This window comes from Lithobates pipiens, unplaced genomic scaffold (genome assembly GCF_037356315.1).
Source record: "Lithobates pipiens isolate NorthernLeopardFrog02 unplaced genomic scaffold, aLitPip1_a1.2 Scaffold_13, whole genome shotgun sequence".
In the NCBI taxonomy this organism is placed as follows: domain Eukaryota; kingdom Metazoa; phylum Chordata; class Amphibia; order Anura; family Ranidae; genus Lithobates; species Lithobates pipiens.
In genome coordinates, this window is record NW_027507718.1 from 74,748,998 (window position 1) to 74,764,184 (window position 15,187).

At 44.4% G+C, this 15,187-nt stretch overlaps 1 protein-coding gene across 1 annotated transcript; it reads left to right on the forward strand.

Moving 5' to 3' along the window:
• Positions 1-1,079: 1,079 nt before the first annotated feature.
• On the forward strand, positions 1,080-14,426 carry RPS6 (ribosomal protein S6). Its single transcript, XM_077478410.1, has 6 exons — positions 1,080-1,085; positions 4,478-4,687; positions 4,847-5,057; positions 5,174-5,320; positions 13,899-14,056; positions 14,310-14,426. The coding sequence occupies exons 1-6, from the start codon at positions 1,080-1,082 to the stop codon at positions 14,403-14,405; spliced, it is 828 nt and encodes a 275-aa protein (XP_077334536.1). The 3' UTR covers positions 14,406-14,426.
• Positions 14,427-15,187: the final 761 nt, after the last annotated feature.

Sequence of the window (15,187 nt, forward strand, 5' to 3'; positions counted from 1 at the left end):
TCCATTTGCAGGCTTTGCAGCGAGCAAAAGAGGAAGTAAAACCCATTGGGGTTTACTTCCTCTTTAAAAGACAATATAAAAGAATAGTAGTGGTAAAAAAAAAAGCCCTTGTATATTTAATTAACCCTTTTCTTGGTTAATGCTCTTTTAAAGTGGTTGTAAACCCTTACAACCAACTTTGACCTACAGGTAAGCCTAGATTAAGGCTTACCTGTAGGTCCAAGAAATATCTCCTAAACCTATACGGTTTAGGAGATATTTACCCGAAGACAGGCACCGCTGTCTACGGCGCATTCGCCGTAGACAGCGGTGCGCAGGCGCACTGGGCAGGCCGTAGATCGCGGCGATATGCCGCTCGTGTCGGCTCCCGTGCGAATGCGCGGGAGTGGCGTCATCGCTGCTCCGGCGAATCACTGCGCCGGAGCAGCAAGACCCGGAAGTCGCTCCGGGATACATGGCAGCGGTGAAGAGGAAGACGGAGGACCGCTTTGGGGGCTTCATTCTCAGGTAAGTTATTCATAATGAGCTAGTATGCTATGCATACTAGCTCATTATGCCTTTGCCTTACAGGGCGTGGTTTTTTATTTTATTTATTTTTTGCCTTTACTTCCTCTTTAAGGGGTTGTGGCATGGGGTGTCTTATGCCTACATACGTTTGTCAGTAGGCGTCCCTCATTCCCATCTCAAAATGGTGGGAGGTATGATTTTTAAAATTTGGATATACATAAATACATCTTTAATAACAAATATATTTTTCTATACCTGTGGCATCAGTAAAATCCCCCTGTCCAGTAACTCCCTAAAATATGTTTTAACTTGGGATGCGAGTGCCTTGATCTCTTGAATACGTGTGGTTCTTTTAATATGTATACTTTCCAGAATAACTGTTGCCAAAAAATAAAAATAAAATGTTAGCTACAAATAAAAGACGAGAGCCTCCATCCAGTAGAGGGCGCGTATGCCCGATCTCCCCGTTCTCGGGTGACGTCACGTAGACCGCTCTCCCCTTCCCTATGTGAGCTCGCTGCACGGAAGTTCGGCCTCTTTCCGGCGGGGGACCTGAGATAGGCTGTGCAGACATGAAGGTGAGCCTCGAAACGAGGGACTAAAATGTTGGCTTGTACCGCTTTGTCGTGGGTGATATAGTGCGGGCACTGCACGGCTGAGTGTATGGAAGGCAGTGTTTGGCTGTTGGGGCGACTCGGTGACTGTTCAGATGTCGGATGGCAGCGGATTGTGTGGGGACCAGAGCCGGCAGAAGTTATACGGAAACATGGCGGCGGTGTGGGCTATGTACACGTCCTGCCAGCGTGTAGCGTGTGTGTCACTATACACTATATTGGGCTGTGTTAGTGCAGGAGACTGCTGAGTGCCATTCATTCCCCTCTGTATACTGCCTATGGACAGCCTGCCTACCTTTCTGTCTCTTGGAGTCACACATCAGAGGCTTCCTATTGGGAATAACCTGCCTTGTTTACTTTAGAGGTAAACTCTTAACTGGATAATGTTTGAAGCACTGGGTATCGTGAACAGTTGCCATGTATTGAATAAAATCTACATTTTCATCTTTAACCTTTGCTGCACTTTATTGATGGTTGCATGGCATTCCTTAGGGTGGGCCTAATGATGGTACCAACAGTGGACCAAGCCTGGCTAACTGCTCGTAGCCTCCATTGGATGACAACATGGGAGCACTGCTGGGCACCAGAGACAAAACACTTGTCACTTTATGCCACAATATCTGAACTAGGATCTTAGAGGAGACCCCCCAGATTTTTTTTATTTATTTTTTCCTTTTACTATAAGGACACTTGCCTGACCAGGGTCCTCACCTGAGCTGATTTCTTCTATTGGGTGCTGGCTTCTTAAGTAATGGAAACCTGTGAATGGTCCTGTAAGTCTTCCCAGACCAGAAGGGGGGTGCAAACTTCTGATTGGAAGTGGGTGCGGGGGGCTGGGTAGGCTGCAACTAGCAGAAGTTTAATGTTGGGTGAAGTTCTGCTTTAATGGCAGGAGTTTACTACAGGTACGTATGCCGACCAGCCATAAAATTAATGCCCACCTGATGTTGAGAAGGTTTCTCCTTTTGATAACAAGGCAGCTCTAGCCTGTCAAGGCATGCATGCCACTAGATCTTGTGGTATCTGACTCCAAGGCATTAGTAGCAGATTGTTTTGGTCCTGTAAGTTGAGGTAGGGCCTCTATTGATTGGACATCCCATAGATGCTCAATTGGGTTAAGATATGGCAAAAGTGGAGACCAGGTCAACACCACACTATCTATCCTTCAGACCATTTTTGAACCATGTTTGGAATGTGTCGGGGCATTATCCTGCTGAAAGAAGCCATTGCTGTCAGGGAATACTGTTTCCATGAAGGGATGCACTTGGCCAGCATTAATGTTTAGGTAGGTTCTATGTGTCAAGTAGCATCCACATGAATGACGGGACCCAAGGTTGTCCAAAGCATCACTCTGCTGGCTTGCCTTCTTCCCATATTGTATTCTGGTGCCATCTCTTCCCTATGTAAGCAACGTGCACACACTCAGCCATCCACAAGATGTAAAAGAAAATGGGATTCATTCGACTAGATGTCCTTCCATTGCTCTGTGGCTCAGTTCTGCACCTTTTGGCTGTGGACACGGGTCTAGCCATTCTAATTTGGCCCTTGTCAGTTACTCAAATCCTTACACTTGTATGCTCCTTTTTTTTTTTTTTTTCTTTCAACATTGATTTTTAAGGACATCACGTTCACTTGATGTCTAACTATCCCACTCGCATTTAGATGCCACTGTAATGTAATAATCAATGTTCGCTTTACCTGTCAGTGGTTATAGCTGGGCCATAGACTGTTTCAATTTCAGCTGGCTCAGCAGGGGCCGACCGAGATTCTAACCATGTATGGGCAGGCTGAATGTAACCAAGTTGATCAATCAACTTTGATACAACCAGCCTTGCTGGATTTCTTTTTTGCGCAATTATTGCCAGCGGCTTCAGCTGCTAGCAATAGTCAGTGTTTTCCCAGCTGGAGCAGCTTCTGCACCCGCCAGCAGAACCCAATAGCTCTGCTGGGAGGTATTCAGTCATCAACACTGACTATTGTTGGGGGAAGTTATCAATTCACACACACACAGAGCTTTTTTTGGGGGAAAAAAACATTTCTGCCATACGGCATATCCAAAAATAACAAACGCATTTATTCATCAGTTTAGGCAGATGTGTATTTTTCTATATAGTTTTTGGTTAAAAAAAAAACTTAGTGTATATTGGTTTGTGCAAATGTTATTGTGTCTACAAAATGGAGACTGTGATATTGTGGTGGACAGATCTGACCCCAAGTGACACTTTTTGGGGACCAGTGGCATTATTGCAGATTAGTGATCAGTGCTAAAAAATGTACTGGCCAATGTATAAATTACACTGGCAGTGAAGGGGTTAACTTCCCTGGGTGTGTTCTGTGTTGTCTCAGTGAGCCCCCACACACAGATCTCAGTGTTGTCTCCTATCGGAACAGGGATCCACCTTGTTTACCCTGGCAGATCCCCATTCTGCCTCTGTGCAGCGATCACGGGTGGCTGGCGTTCATGGATTCTGCCAGACTCACTCACACCCATAGTATCAATTGGATGAAACGATGTACAGGTACATCGTTTCGCGCAATAGAGCCACCCTGCTGCAGTATGTGGATGGTCTTTAAAGAGGAAGTAAACCCTTCCAAACAACTTGGACCTATAGGTAAGCCTAGATTAAGGCTTACCTGTAGGTCCAAGCAATATCTCCTAAACCTATATGGTTTAGGAGATATTTGCCCGAAAATGGGCACCGCTGTCTACGGCGCATGTGCCGTAGACAGCGGCGCACTAAATGCGGCAAATCCAAGAATGGATTTGCCAAATTTGTCGACTCCCGTGCGCATGCGGGGGAGTGACGTCATCGCGGCTTCGCCGTATGACAGCGGCGGAGCTGCGAGGCGCGACTCCCGTGCGCATGCGCGGGAGTGACGTCATCGCGGTTGTGCCGCTGTCATTGGTCGGAGCTGCGAGACGCCACCAGCAAGATGGACGCGGCGGACTACAGGGATCAGCGGCGACTTCGCTGGCTCCTGTGTCAGGTAAGTGACACATAATGAGCTACTATGCGATGCATAGTAGTCCATTATGCTTTACCTTTGCAGGGAAAAAAAGAGGAAGTAAACCCATCAGGGTTTACTTCCTCTTTAAGAGGCTAATCTACCAGCGTGTCTTTGGAGTGTGGGAGGAAAGCCATGCCAGCACAGGGAGAGCAGGTAGTCCGGATTCACACCAAGAAGACCCCAGTGCTGCAAGGCAGAGGTGCTAATAACTATGCCACAGTGTTGCACCAAAGGGTCACCAGTACTGTTTTTAACAAAAGCTGTAGATTCATAGATATTAAGACTGGTGTTTAAATGAACGTGTTAACATTTGTGTGACTTCTCAGGGTGAGTTTTTGTAAACCTAGTGCAAGGAAAACACCATAGCTGTGATTTTCATTTTCATACACTTGGCCTTACCAAATCTTCTTTTTTTTTTTTTTAAGCTTAATATCTCTTTCCCAGCTACTGGCTGCCAGAAGCTGATTGAAGTTGACGATGAACGCAAACTGCGTACTTTTTATGAGAAACGCATGGCCACAGAAGTTTCAGCTGATCCTTTGGGTGAGGAATGGAAGGTAAGGAATGTTTGGTTTTTTTTTTTTTTTTTAGCTTTGCAGATTTTGTGTGATATCTAAATACTAAACTTATTAGGTATGCGTTTGTCACACAAACTGCCTTGCCTAACTGATTTACATTCATAAAATGATAATCTAACCCTTTGGTTTTTGTTATAGGGATATGTTGTGCGCATCAGTGGAGGCAACGATAAGCAAGGTTTCCCTATGAAACAGGGAGTTCTCACCCATGGCCGTGTTCGTCTGCTATTGAGTAAGGGTCACTCCTGTTACCGCCCCAGGAGGACTGGTGAGCGCAAACGCAAGTCTGTGCGTGGTTGTATTGTAGATGCCAACTTAAGTGTGTTGAACTTGGTGATTGTCAGGAAAGGTGAGTAACATGTTTATCCACAGGCATTCCCTGCCAACCTGTCAGTATGTCAAGCATTACAAGATAAAATTAACACTTACAGGATACATTTGATTATACTGGTTTTTACCTTGTAGGTGAGAAGGACATCCCTGGCCTCACAGACAACACTGTTCCACGTCGTTTGGGTCCTAAAAGGGCAAGCAGAATCCGCAAGCTCTTCAACCTGTCCAAAGAAGATGATGTGCGCCAATATGTGGTTAGAAAGCCTCTTGCTAAGGAAGGTACGTTTTAATGGCCTGCTAAATAATGGTATTATATACACAATTTCTCGGCTGGCCAAATGGTGTTTCCATTGAGACCAAGGGGTGGTAGGGGAGTTGAGACCAAATATCCTTAATGTGGTTGGAAAGGGTGAAGGTAAAAAAAACTTCAGTGTGCAGCCCCCTTTAATACTTGCCCAATCCCATTTGTTTTCCTTTCCATTTCAGAAGTTCCTTCTGTGGGTGTCCTCTAGGTTATTGCTAATGGCCTCTGTAGTATTTGAGCAACTCTGTGCTGGTGAACTTGTTTAGTTGAGGGGCATACAGATGCAACCTGCAGCACTTATGGCTTGTCATTGGAGAATTCAACTGAATAGTGAGTTCAGATGATGGTGGAGTCGCCATGAACTGGAATGGCTCCTCCCCTTTAGCGTCACAATCTTCAGATATGGAGCAGTTGATACCCTGTTTCCCCTCAAATAAGACCTAGTGTGATTGTCGGTGATAGCTGCAATAAAAGCCCTACCCCCCAAATAAGCCCTAGTTAAAGTCCTTGTAGGTCTTCTTTTCAGGGTAGGGCTTATTTTTGAGGAAACAGGGTAGGGCTTATTTGGGTGGTATGGCTTATATTGCGCCAACACCGACAATCAGGCTAGGTCTTATTTTAGGGCAAACAGGGTATACCCCTCCTTCCCAGGCTCATAAAATTTTTGATAAAGCAAGGTTTACTGCTGTGATCTGGTAATTTTGTGTTTGCTGGAGTGGATGGGTTTTTGCTCTTTTTATATTTTAGTTTCAATTTGCAGAGTTCAAATAACTGGTTGCTGCTATATAATGCACTTGATTATGTCCAAACGTTCTGGGATGCATCAAACATTAGCTAAGGCTTTGTTTTTGCGGTTTTTCTTTTGCCTTCCCCCCCCCCCCAATTTAGTTTCATGGATTAAAGCGGAGGTCCACCCTAAAGTGGACCTTCCGCTCATTGGAACCCGCCCTCCCCCCCTCTGACGCCACAATTGGCACCTTTCAGGGGGGAGGGGGGTGCAGGTACCTGTACAGTACAGGTATCTGCACCCACTTCCGGCGTAGATTCTGCAGAAGGTACGCCCCTTTCCGAAGGTTGCCCGCTGGGAAACACAGGGATCCCAGACACAGCGGGCACCATCCTTATTGCGCATGCGCAGTAGGGAACCGGGAAATGAAGCCGAAAGGCTCCACTTCCTGATTCCCATACCCAAGATGGCGGTGGCAGCACCCGTGAGACGATCGAGATCGGCTTCGGGTGCCGACATCGCGGGCGAGCTGGGCGGGTAAGTGTCATTATTTTTAAAGTCAGCAGCTGCAGTATTTGTAGCTGCTGGCTTTAACCACTTGGGATCCGCGCTATTGCCGAATGACGGCATTAGCGCGGACCTAGATTTCCGTGACTACGTCTATTGACGTCGTCCCGGTTACGAGCGGCCTGCGCACCCCCTGAGGGGCGCGCGCGCCGCGCTCTGTGATCGGCGAGTCCGTGAGACTCGCCTGATCACCGATCCGTGTAAGGGGTCGATCCCGACCCCTTATCATGTGATCAGCTGTCAGCCAATGACAGCTGATCATGTGATAGAACGGAGCCGGTAATCGGCTATTCCTCCTCGCGCTGACAGCGCGAGGAGAAAAAAAAAAGCCGATCACCGGCGGCCGTGATCGGGACATCAGTCCCGATCACGGCCAGCAATGCAAGGCACCACATGCCACCTGCCAGTGCCCACCTGCCTCCCGCAGTGCCATCCTGAAGTAGAAGTAAAAGTAAGTGCCCCCCGTCTGTGCCCACAGTGCCACCCAATCTGCCTCAAAGGTGCTGCACCCCAGTGCCGCCCATCAGTGCCCAGCAGTGCCACCTATCAGTGCCCATCAGTCCCATCTATCTGTGGTACCTATCAGTGCCCATCCGTGCCATCTTATCTGTGCCCATCTTTGCCCATCAGTGCCGCCTTATCTGTGCCTATTAGTGCCGCCTTAACTATGCCTATCAGTGCCCACCAGTGCAGCCCATCAGTGCCCACCAATGCAGCCTATCAGTGCCGCCTTATCAGCGCACTTCAATGAAGGAGAAAAATGACCCGTTTGCAAAATTTTATAACAAACTATTAAAACATGATTTTTTTTTTTTTTTTTTTTGCATCTTTTTTTGTTTGTTTAGCAAAAAATAAAACTCCGAGCTGTAACTAAATACCACCAAAAGAAAGCTCTATTTGTGGGAAAAAAATGATAAAAATTTAATTTGGGTACAGTGTTGTATGCCCGCGCAATTGTCATTCAAAGTGCATCAGCGCTGAAAGCTGAAAATTGGTCTGGGACTGAGGGGGGTTTAAGTGCCCAGTAAGCAAGTGGTTAAAAAAAAAACGGCGGACTCCCGCTTTCAGAAATGTATGAGGATTGCTTTTAGTAACCAAAAAATGCAAACATTTAAAGATGAACAGGATATAACCAAAACTCACAGCATCATGATCCAGTATTAGGAGTATTGTATATATTTTCTAGTCAGATTAAGTGCCGTATGGGTGTATAACGCGCACTTTTTTTTTTCTTCTTTGAAAATGGGGGGGGATCTCAGGTGCATTTTATATGCCAACATAGTACCTCGAAGGGGGGCGAGTGCCACCAGAAACTGAGCTGTCATCTTCTCTCCACTGGGCTCGCATGTCACACAGTCCTGCCTTCGGCATTGGACCAGTGCTCTGTCTATCACAGGAGCTGGTTCAGTGGCGGAGACGGGACTGTATGTAACTGCCGACTGAGCCGAGGAAACAGATCACGGCTCTGTCATTTCATGAGAGAGATGGTGAGCTGCATTAATGGGGGTGATTGGCACAGAACAGGTTGCAGATGGGCCCTAATCAGACTGCATTGATTCTCACTGACCATTATTTTGCTTCAAAGTGGTTTATTTAAAAAAAAATATATATATATATTTTTAATTCCCCTGAAATGTCCCTCTTGAATTGGGGTACGTGTTATACGCCGATAAATACAGTATATCTAATCTATACTGCCCCCTTGTGCAAGCCTGCCAGAAGATGGACTTTCTGGCATACTCCAGTAAAAAGCTTCATATGCACATTACTATACTACTTTGCTTGTTTGCCCAACGAGAACTGCAATGTTGGGACTTGCCTGCAAATCTGAGGTCTGTTAGATAAATATTCTGTTGAGGGGATGCTTTTATAGTCTGCCTTTTTCAGCTCTTGGAGTGAAAGGGATAAGCACAGGCTGATGGCTGCAGACAGTGCCTGTTTTGTTCAGCCAGCCCCTGGCTGCAAAGTGAAAGGGATCACCTTGCAGTGCAGTTTCCCCGTGTGGCTTCTGAGCTTCAATATGGTGGGTGAGAGGAGACCGAAGAACAGAACAGCCATGCTCTGATCTTCCCTGGCTGGAATGAAACCGGAAGCAATCTTCTTCTTTTTTTTTTTTTTTTTTTTTTTTATCGTGTTGGTTTCAGAGCAGTCTTTCCCTAGCTGGAAAAGCAGTTCTTGGTTACATGCATTGGAGGGCAGGGGAGACATTGGAGTCTATCACCTAGGGCAGTGATGGCGAACCTTGGCACCCCAGATGTTTTGGAACTACATATCCCATGATGCTCATGCATTCTGCAGTACAGTTAAGCATCATGGGAAATGTAGTTCCATAACATCTGGGGTGCCAAGGTTCGCCATCACTGACCTAGGGGGTTGTTAACCTCTTGTGATAGCAATACGGTTAATTAGAAAATAATATATTGAAAAAAAAAAACTCCTGCTGCCCTGCAAATGCAAACTAGTACCCAGGGTGCACATGTGTATGTAAATCATGATCGCATCACACGTGAGGTATCGCTGTGAGGGAAATCCAGCATCAGAGCTTACAGGTAACTCTAAACAGTTGAGCTTTAAAGGCTTTTAAAGCATAGCCTATAAAGATGTGTAGGTTGCATTGTTTTTTTTTTTTGCAATATCACTGCACATGTGGTTTTAAAGCAGAGTTCCACTGCTTTTGTTTGTTAAAAATCAGTAGCTGCTGACTTTTTTTAATACGCACTTGCTTGTCCCACGGTCCAGTGATGTGGCTGCTTGACTGAAGCCTCGCACCTCTCCCCCACCACGGCACCGTCGTTGCTACTGTGGGTACCCAGCTGTAAAAGCTTGCGGCTTTGCAGCTGGGCACACGTGTGCAAGTCACGCTGCTCTCAATGCCCCCCTTTTTGCCACCTTTTGGTAGATGCTGACAACTGTAGATTGGGAATTGCAGTTTTGTAGTTGCTCGGATTGTCTAGCCATCACTATTTATTTTCTGATTGCAGCACAACTTCAGGGACAACATGTTCACTTTCTGTCATAAAAAAAAAATCATGGGACATCAACACAATTCTAATCTTGGCTCTACACCACCGCAATGGATTTGAAATGAAACGAACAAATCGGGTGAACGGTGTAGAAATTACAACAGTTTGTATATGCGCCTCCCACTTTTTAAGGGACCAAAAGTAATGGGACAGATTAACAATCATCTATCAAATGTTCACTTTTTAATACTTGGTTGCAGATCCTTTGCAGTCAATTACAGCCTGAAGTCTGGAATGCATAGACATCCCCAGATGCTGGGTTTCATCCCTGGTGATGCACTGCCAGGCCTCTACCACAACTGTCTTCAGCTCCTGCTTGTTCTTGGGGCATTTTCCCTTCAGTTTTGTCTTCAGCAAGTGAAATGCATGCTCAATCGGATTCAGGTCAGGTGATTGACTTGGCCATTGTATAACATTCCACTTTCCCTTAATCTCTTTGGTTGCTTTCGCAGTATGCTTCAGGTCATTGTCCATCTGCACTGTGAAGCACCATCCAACGAGCATTTTGCTGAATATGGGCAGATATTGCCCAAAACACTTCAGAATTCATCCTGCTGCTTTTGTCAGCAGTCACATCAATAAATACAAGAAAACAGTTCCATTCGCAGCCATACATGCCCATGTCATGACACTACCACCACCATGCTTCGCTGATTAGGTTGGTATGCTTTGGATCCTGAGCAGTTCCTTTCCTTCTCCGTACTCTTCTCATCACTCTGGTACAAGTTGATCTTGGTCTCATCTGTCCATAGGATGATGTTCCAGAACTGTGAAGGCTTTTTTGGACATTGTCTGGCAAACTAATCTGGCCTTCCTGTTTTTGAGGCTCACCAATGGTTAACATCTTGTGGTGAACCCTTGGTATTCACTCTGGTGAAGTCTTCTCTCGATTTGTTGACTTTGACACACATACACCTACCTCCTTGGAGAGTGTTCTTAATCTGGTCAACTGTTGTGAAGAGTTTTCTTCACCAGGGAAAGAATTCTTTGGTCATCCACCAGTTTTCCTTGGTTTTCCGGGTCTTTTAGTGTTGCTAAGCTCACCGGTGCATTTTTTCATTTTAAGGATGTTCCAAACAGTTGGCCACGCCTGATGATTTTGCTATCTCTCTGATGGCTTTGTTTTTTTTCAGCCTCATGGTGGCTTGCTTCACTGATAGTGACAGCTCTTTGGATCTCATATTGAGAGTTGACAGCAACAGATTCCAAATGCAAATGGCACACTTGAAATTAACTCTGGACCTTTTATCTGCTCCTTGTAAATGGGATAATGAGGGAATAACACACTTGGCCATGGAACAGCTGAGCAGCCAATTGTCCCATTACTTTTGGTCCCTTAAAGTGGGAGACACATCTACAAACTGTTCTAATTCCTACACCGTTCACCTGATTTGTAAATACCCTCAAATTAAAGCTGAATGTCTGCAGTTAAAGAACACCTTGTTAGTTTTATTTTAAATCCATTGTGGTGGTGTATAGAGCCAAAAATCAGAATTGTCAATGTCCCAATATTTATGGACCTGTGTGTTTGTGTGTATAGATTTTTTTTATTTTATTTTTTAACCTGAAAGGTAATGTGCTAGTATGCATTGCATTCCTTCCAGCGCTGAGCTGTCACTGCTGCAGGCACTTCCATCTTCACCCTGTCTTCCTTCTGGGTCCGCAGACTTCAGCTGTGTGACTGGCCACAGTTGCGATAACATCACACTCGTGCATGTACGTGGGTGGGCTGCCGCTTGTGGCCCAGGACTCTAAAGCAAGGTTAGCAACCTTGGCATTCAAGCTGTGGTGACACTAAAAATCCCGTCATGCCTGTGATTGTCAGGGTCTTTCCATGTCTCATGGGACTTGTAGTTGCACCACAGCTGGAGGGCCAAGGTTGAGTCCTGAAGAAGCAGGGGTTTCCCATGTGAAATGCGTTTTCACACCCTCCTGAACGTCTGACGCTCCATGCACTGCTGCATCACTGTCTGGGATTCACGGCACAGACTATCTTTGGCACGAGAGTGCGGGACATGGCCATTAAGGCTATTGTATCCAACGGCTAGCCACATGCCTATTTAAGCTGCGTGCAGTTACAAAGTCACTCCCTATACACCCTGGGGAACGGGACTCTAAGTTTGATGTGGTGTATGCTGCAATAAATCCCACAGGTAATGGCAGGATAATAGTGATCTCTCGCTTAGCTGCCTGGACACAGTTTGATCTTTTCAGCCTAATGGATAGCAGAATAGGAAATGACAGATCAGTTGCGTCTGTCTGCAGAGCATCTACCCTCATACCTGGATAAGATGGCTCACATTGGTACTTGTATTGCCAATTGAGCTCCCTGCTGAAAAATGGGTTGACTTTTTGTCTAATACGATGCCTGTTTATTTCCTGTTCTCCGGATCCATTCTGATCAGTATTTTTGTGAGGTGGAACTTTACCAGATTGTATCCAGCCTTTATTTTCTTCCTGCCATTTGTCCCTAGCATTCTAGACTGCTTATCTTGACCATTTTGATTTTCTTTTTTCTTTTTCTTTATTTTGCTGGATTTTAAGTGTAGTCACCTGCCTCTCTGCCTGGCCCCACAGTGCTTGTCATTACACTACCTAGTGATTTCAGTGCTTCTAATGATCCATATTATGCATGTGTAGTGCAGACGTTCTTGTATCTTGTTTGTTCACTGACATTGTCATCAGATGGTGCACAGTGGAGATTCTTTCATGCGTTCATATAACTGGATATTTTATCGTGTGTGTAAAAAAAAAAAAAAAATATATATATATATATATATATATATATATATATATATATATATATATATATATATATATATATATATATATATATATATATATAAATAAATTTTTTTGTGACTATATGTGGCATCTTTTTCTATACTTGCTTTTGGTATCATTGGCCACTGAGCCCCACCCTGTATTGGGGTGAGTAGATGAGTGCCAGCTGTTCATTTATAGAGGCTGGTTTCCATGCCATGGTGCACGTTTAATTCTAGTCGCAAATGCGACCTGGCGCCCAGGTTTTGTCGAGCCCTGGGTTATTATAATTATATTATAAATATACTGACAGGGACCAGTACTTTCTCTCAAATCATGTCTTTCTAACAGCATTGTCGGGAAAGGGAACTATCTGACCTCGCTGCTGAAAGGATGGCTTGTACACGTGGTTCCCTAAAGCAGAGCTTGACAATTTGCATAGAATCTAGGAGCTAGTTTTATTTATTTTTTTTTTTTTTTTGTTAAATCGTCTGCCCAGAACTGAATGTCCGAGGCAACGAGAATTGTTCACGCCTAATGCCAAGCAAGACAGAATATTAAAAAAAAAATGTAGATTTTGTTATAAGGTTTTGCAAACAAGTTAAGGGTGTGTTTTTTTTTTTTTTTTTTTTTTTTTTTTTTTTTTTTCTTTCCCCCCCCCCCCCCCTCCTCCTCTGATGGGCGGCATGTCCCAGCTGCTGCAGTGTAGCCCAAGCGACAGGACGCAATTTCAATTTGCCCTTGCGACCTGGGTTTTGTAAAGCGCTGCCCTAAAGGATTACGTAAACATTTTAAAAAAGACTAGTGAGACTTCATTAAAAGTCCCTGTCCTGGCAGCTTTCCTAAAAGCAGATCTTCGCCCTAAAAAGTTTTTTACACCTTCCCACTTTCTCTTCCACTTTTTGGAGGTTTTTGGGAGGAAGCGGGTACCCACTTTGACCGCCTAGGGAATTGGAGTGCAAGTCGTCCTCCGTTCCAGAAGGGTCCCCTCACCAAGCTACAGGTAGCTGCTTCCCTTAGTTAAATTGTGCCAGGGACCTGGGTGAGGATGGTGCTGGATCCTTGAACAGGTGTCCTTTTTCATTTAAGGCTGAATGATCACTTTTTTACTCTGATGCTGCTCCTTTAGAGATTTGAGTTTTTATACCTATGGAGATTGAGTCCCCTGGGGACTCTGAAGTAGATGGTTATTGGCATAAAGAAAATTATCTATAAGGGGTGTTTTATTTTTTTTTTAACCTAAACTCTACACTGCAAAGGGGTTCCTTTAAAAAAAAAAAAAAAAGTGACTGAGCGTGATCTCTTTTCTTCTACCAGGGAAGATAAAACTGAGTTTGTGGGCATTGTTGGCAACAGCTCCATATATGCTCCAAATATGGCATCAATGTATGACAGATCTCTCTGTGCTCTATTTGCCATCCGACTCAAAGAATGCAGATTGCAGCCATTAATTATAAATTTCATTGTTCCTAGGGAAGAAGGCCAGGACTAAGGCCCCCAAGATCCAGCGTCTTGTAACACCTAGAGTTCTTCAACACAAGCGCAGACGTATTGCCCTGAAGAAGCAGCGCACTCAGAAGAATAAGGAGGAAGCATCAGAGTATGCCAAGCTCCTTGCTAAGAGAACAAAGGTATGTTCAATAATTCCACTGTTTCCATGAAACCAAGTCTCCAGAGTCTTTGTAAAGTGTGCATTGTTTTCCATGAGTCATAAATCAACTTGGTTTTCTATTATGCTTTGCTACATAAACTGTTGGCGCTATGTAAATCCTGTATAATAATCTTGGTCAAGTCCCATGTTTAGCTTGTTCTAGCAGGCTTCAGCTGAGTACTGAATGGCAATTGATTTTTAATTTTTATTTTATTTTTTCTCCTACCTTTTAGGAAGCAAAGGAGAAGCGCCAGGAACAGATTGCCAAGAGGCGTAGACTTTCATCACTGAGAGCCTCCACATCTAAATCTGAATCCAGCCAGAAATAAAGCCTCATGGTTTAAAATAAACTTGTTGTAAATGATTGACTTGTGCAAATTTTTCTTTTTAAAGGCTTTGGTGTCTACAAAATCTCTGCGTATGCTATTGTCTTGATCTGGGTGTTTTTTTTGGGGGGGGGGGGGGTTTGGTATGCACAGATTAAATTTGGTTTATATAACTTGATGGTATTAAGTATTGTGTATAATTTGGGGTATTTAAGATCATCTGGAATCCTGGGGATTTTAATAAGTTTGCCGCACTCCCCCCTTTTTTATTTTTTATTTTTTTAAATGGTCATACACCGTTTTTCGTTCAGCCAGCAGCCACATATCTGAGGTGGCTCTTCCCCTGCTGTGTGTTTGTTTTTTTTTTATTTCTGACTGACTCCCCCACTGTCAGAATGCACTTATCAGCGCTGCAACTATTGGCAGCATGTGTTGATCGAATGATGTTTTTCCAACAGGACCCCTTTAACAGAAGTTGGTTTAATGAAATTCAGTCAAGTTTCAATCCATGTATGGCCGGTTTCAGTCTTGTTAAATTGTACAATATGTACATTTAGGTAATTGTGTGGAATGTGCAGCAAATGGCTAAGCCCTAAATGTGGATATTTTGGTTGCAGTGTGCATGTTATCACGCACGCACATTTTGGAAACGCAGCAGTCTTTTTTTTTTTTTTTTTTTTTTTTTTTTTTTTTTCCAAAACTGCTTTTTGGTGCTATAAGACTTGCCTAAACATTTGCAAGGTTTTCAGAAAATTGAGTAGCTTTGACGCAACCCTCAGCTAGCG

Coding starts and splice junctions, on each gene's coding strand:
- RPS6 (XM_077478410.1), top strand. Junction 5,058..5,173: donor CTTGGTGATTGTCAGGAAAG/GTGAGTAACATG, acceptor TTTACCTTGTAG/GTGAGAAGGACATCCCTGGC. Junction 14,057..14,309: donor TCCTTGCTAAGAGAACAAAG/GTATGTTCAATA, acceptor CCTACCTTTTAG/GAAGCAAAGGAGAAGCGCCA.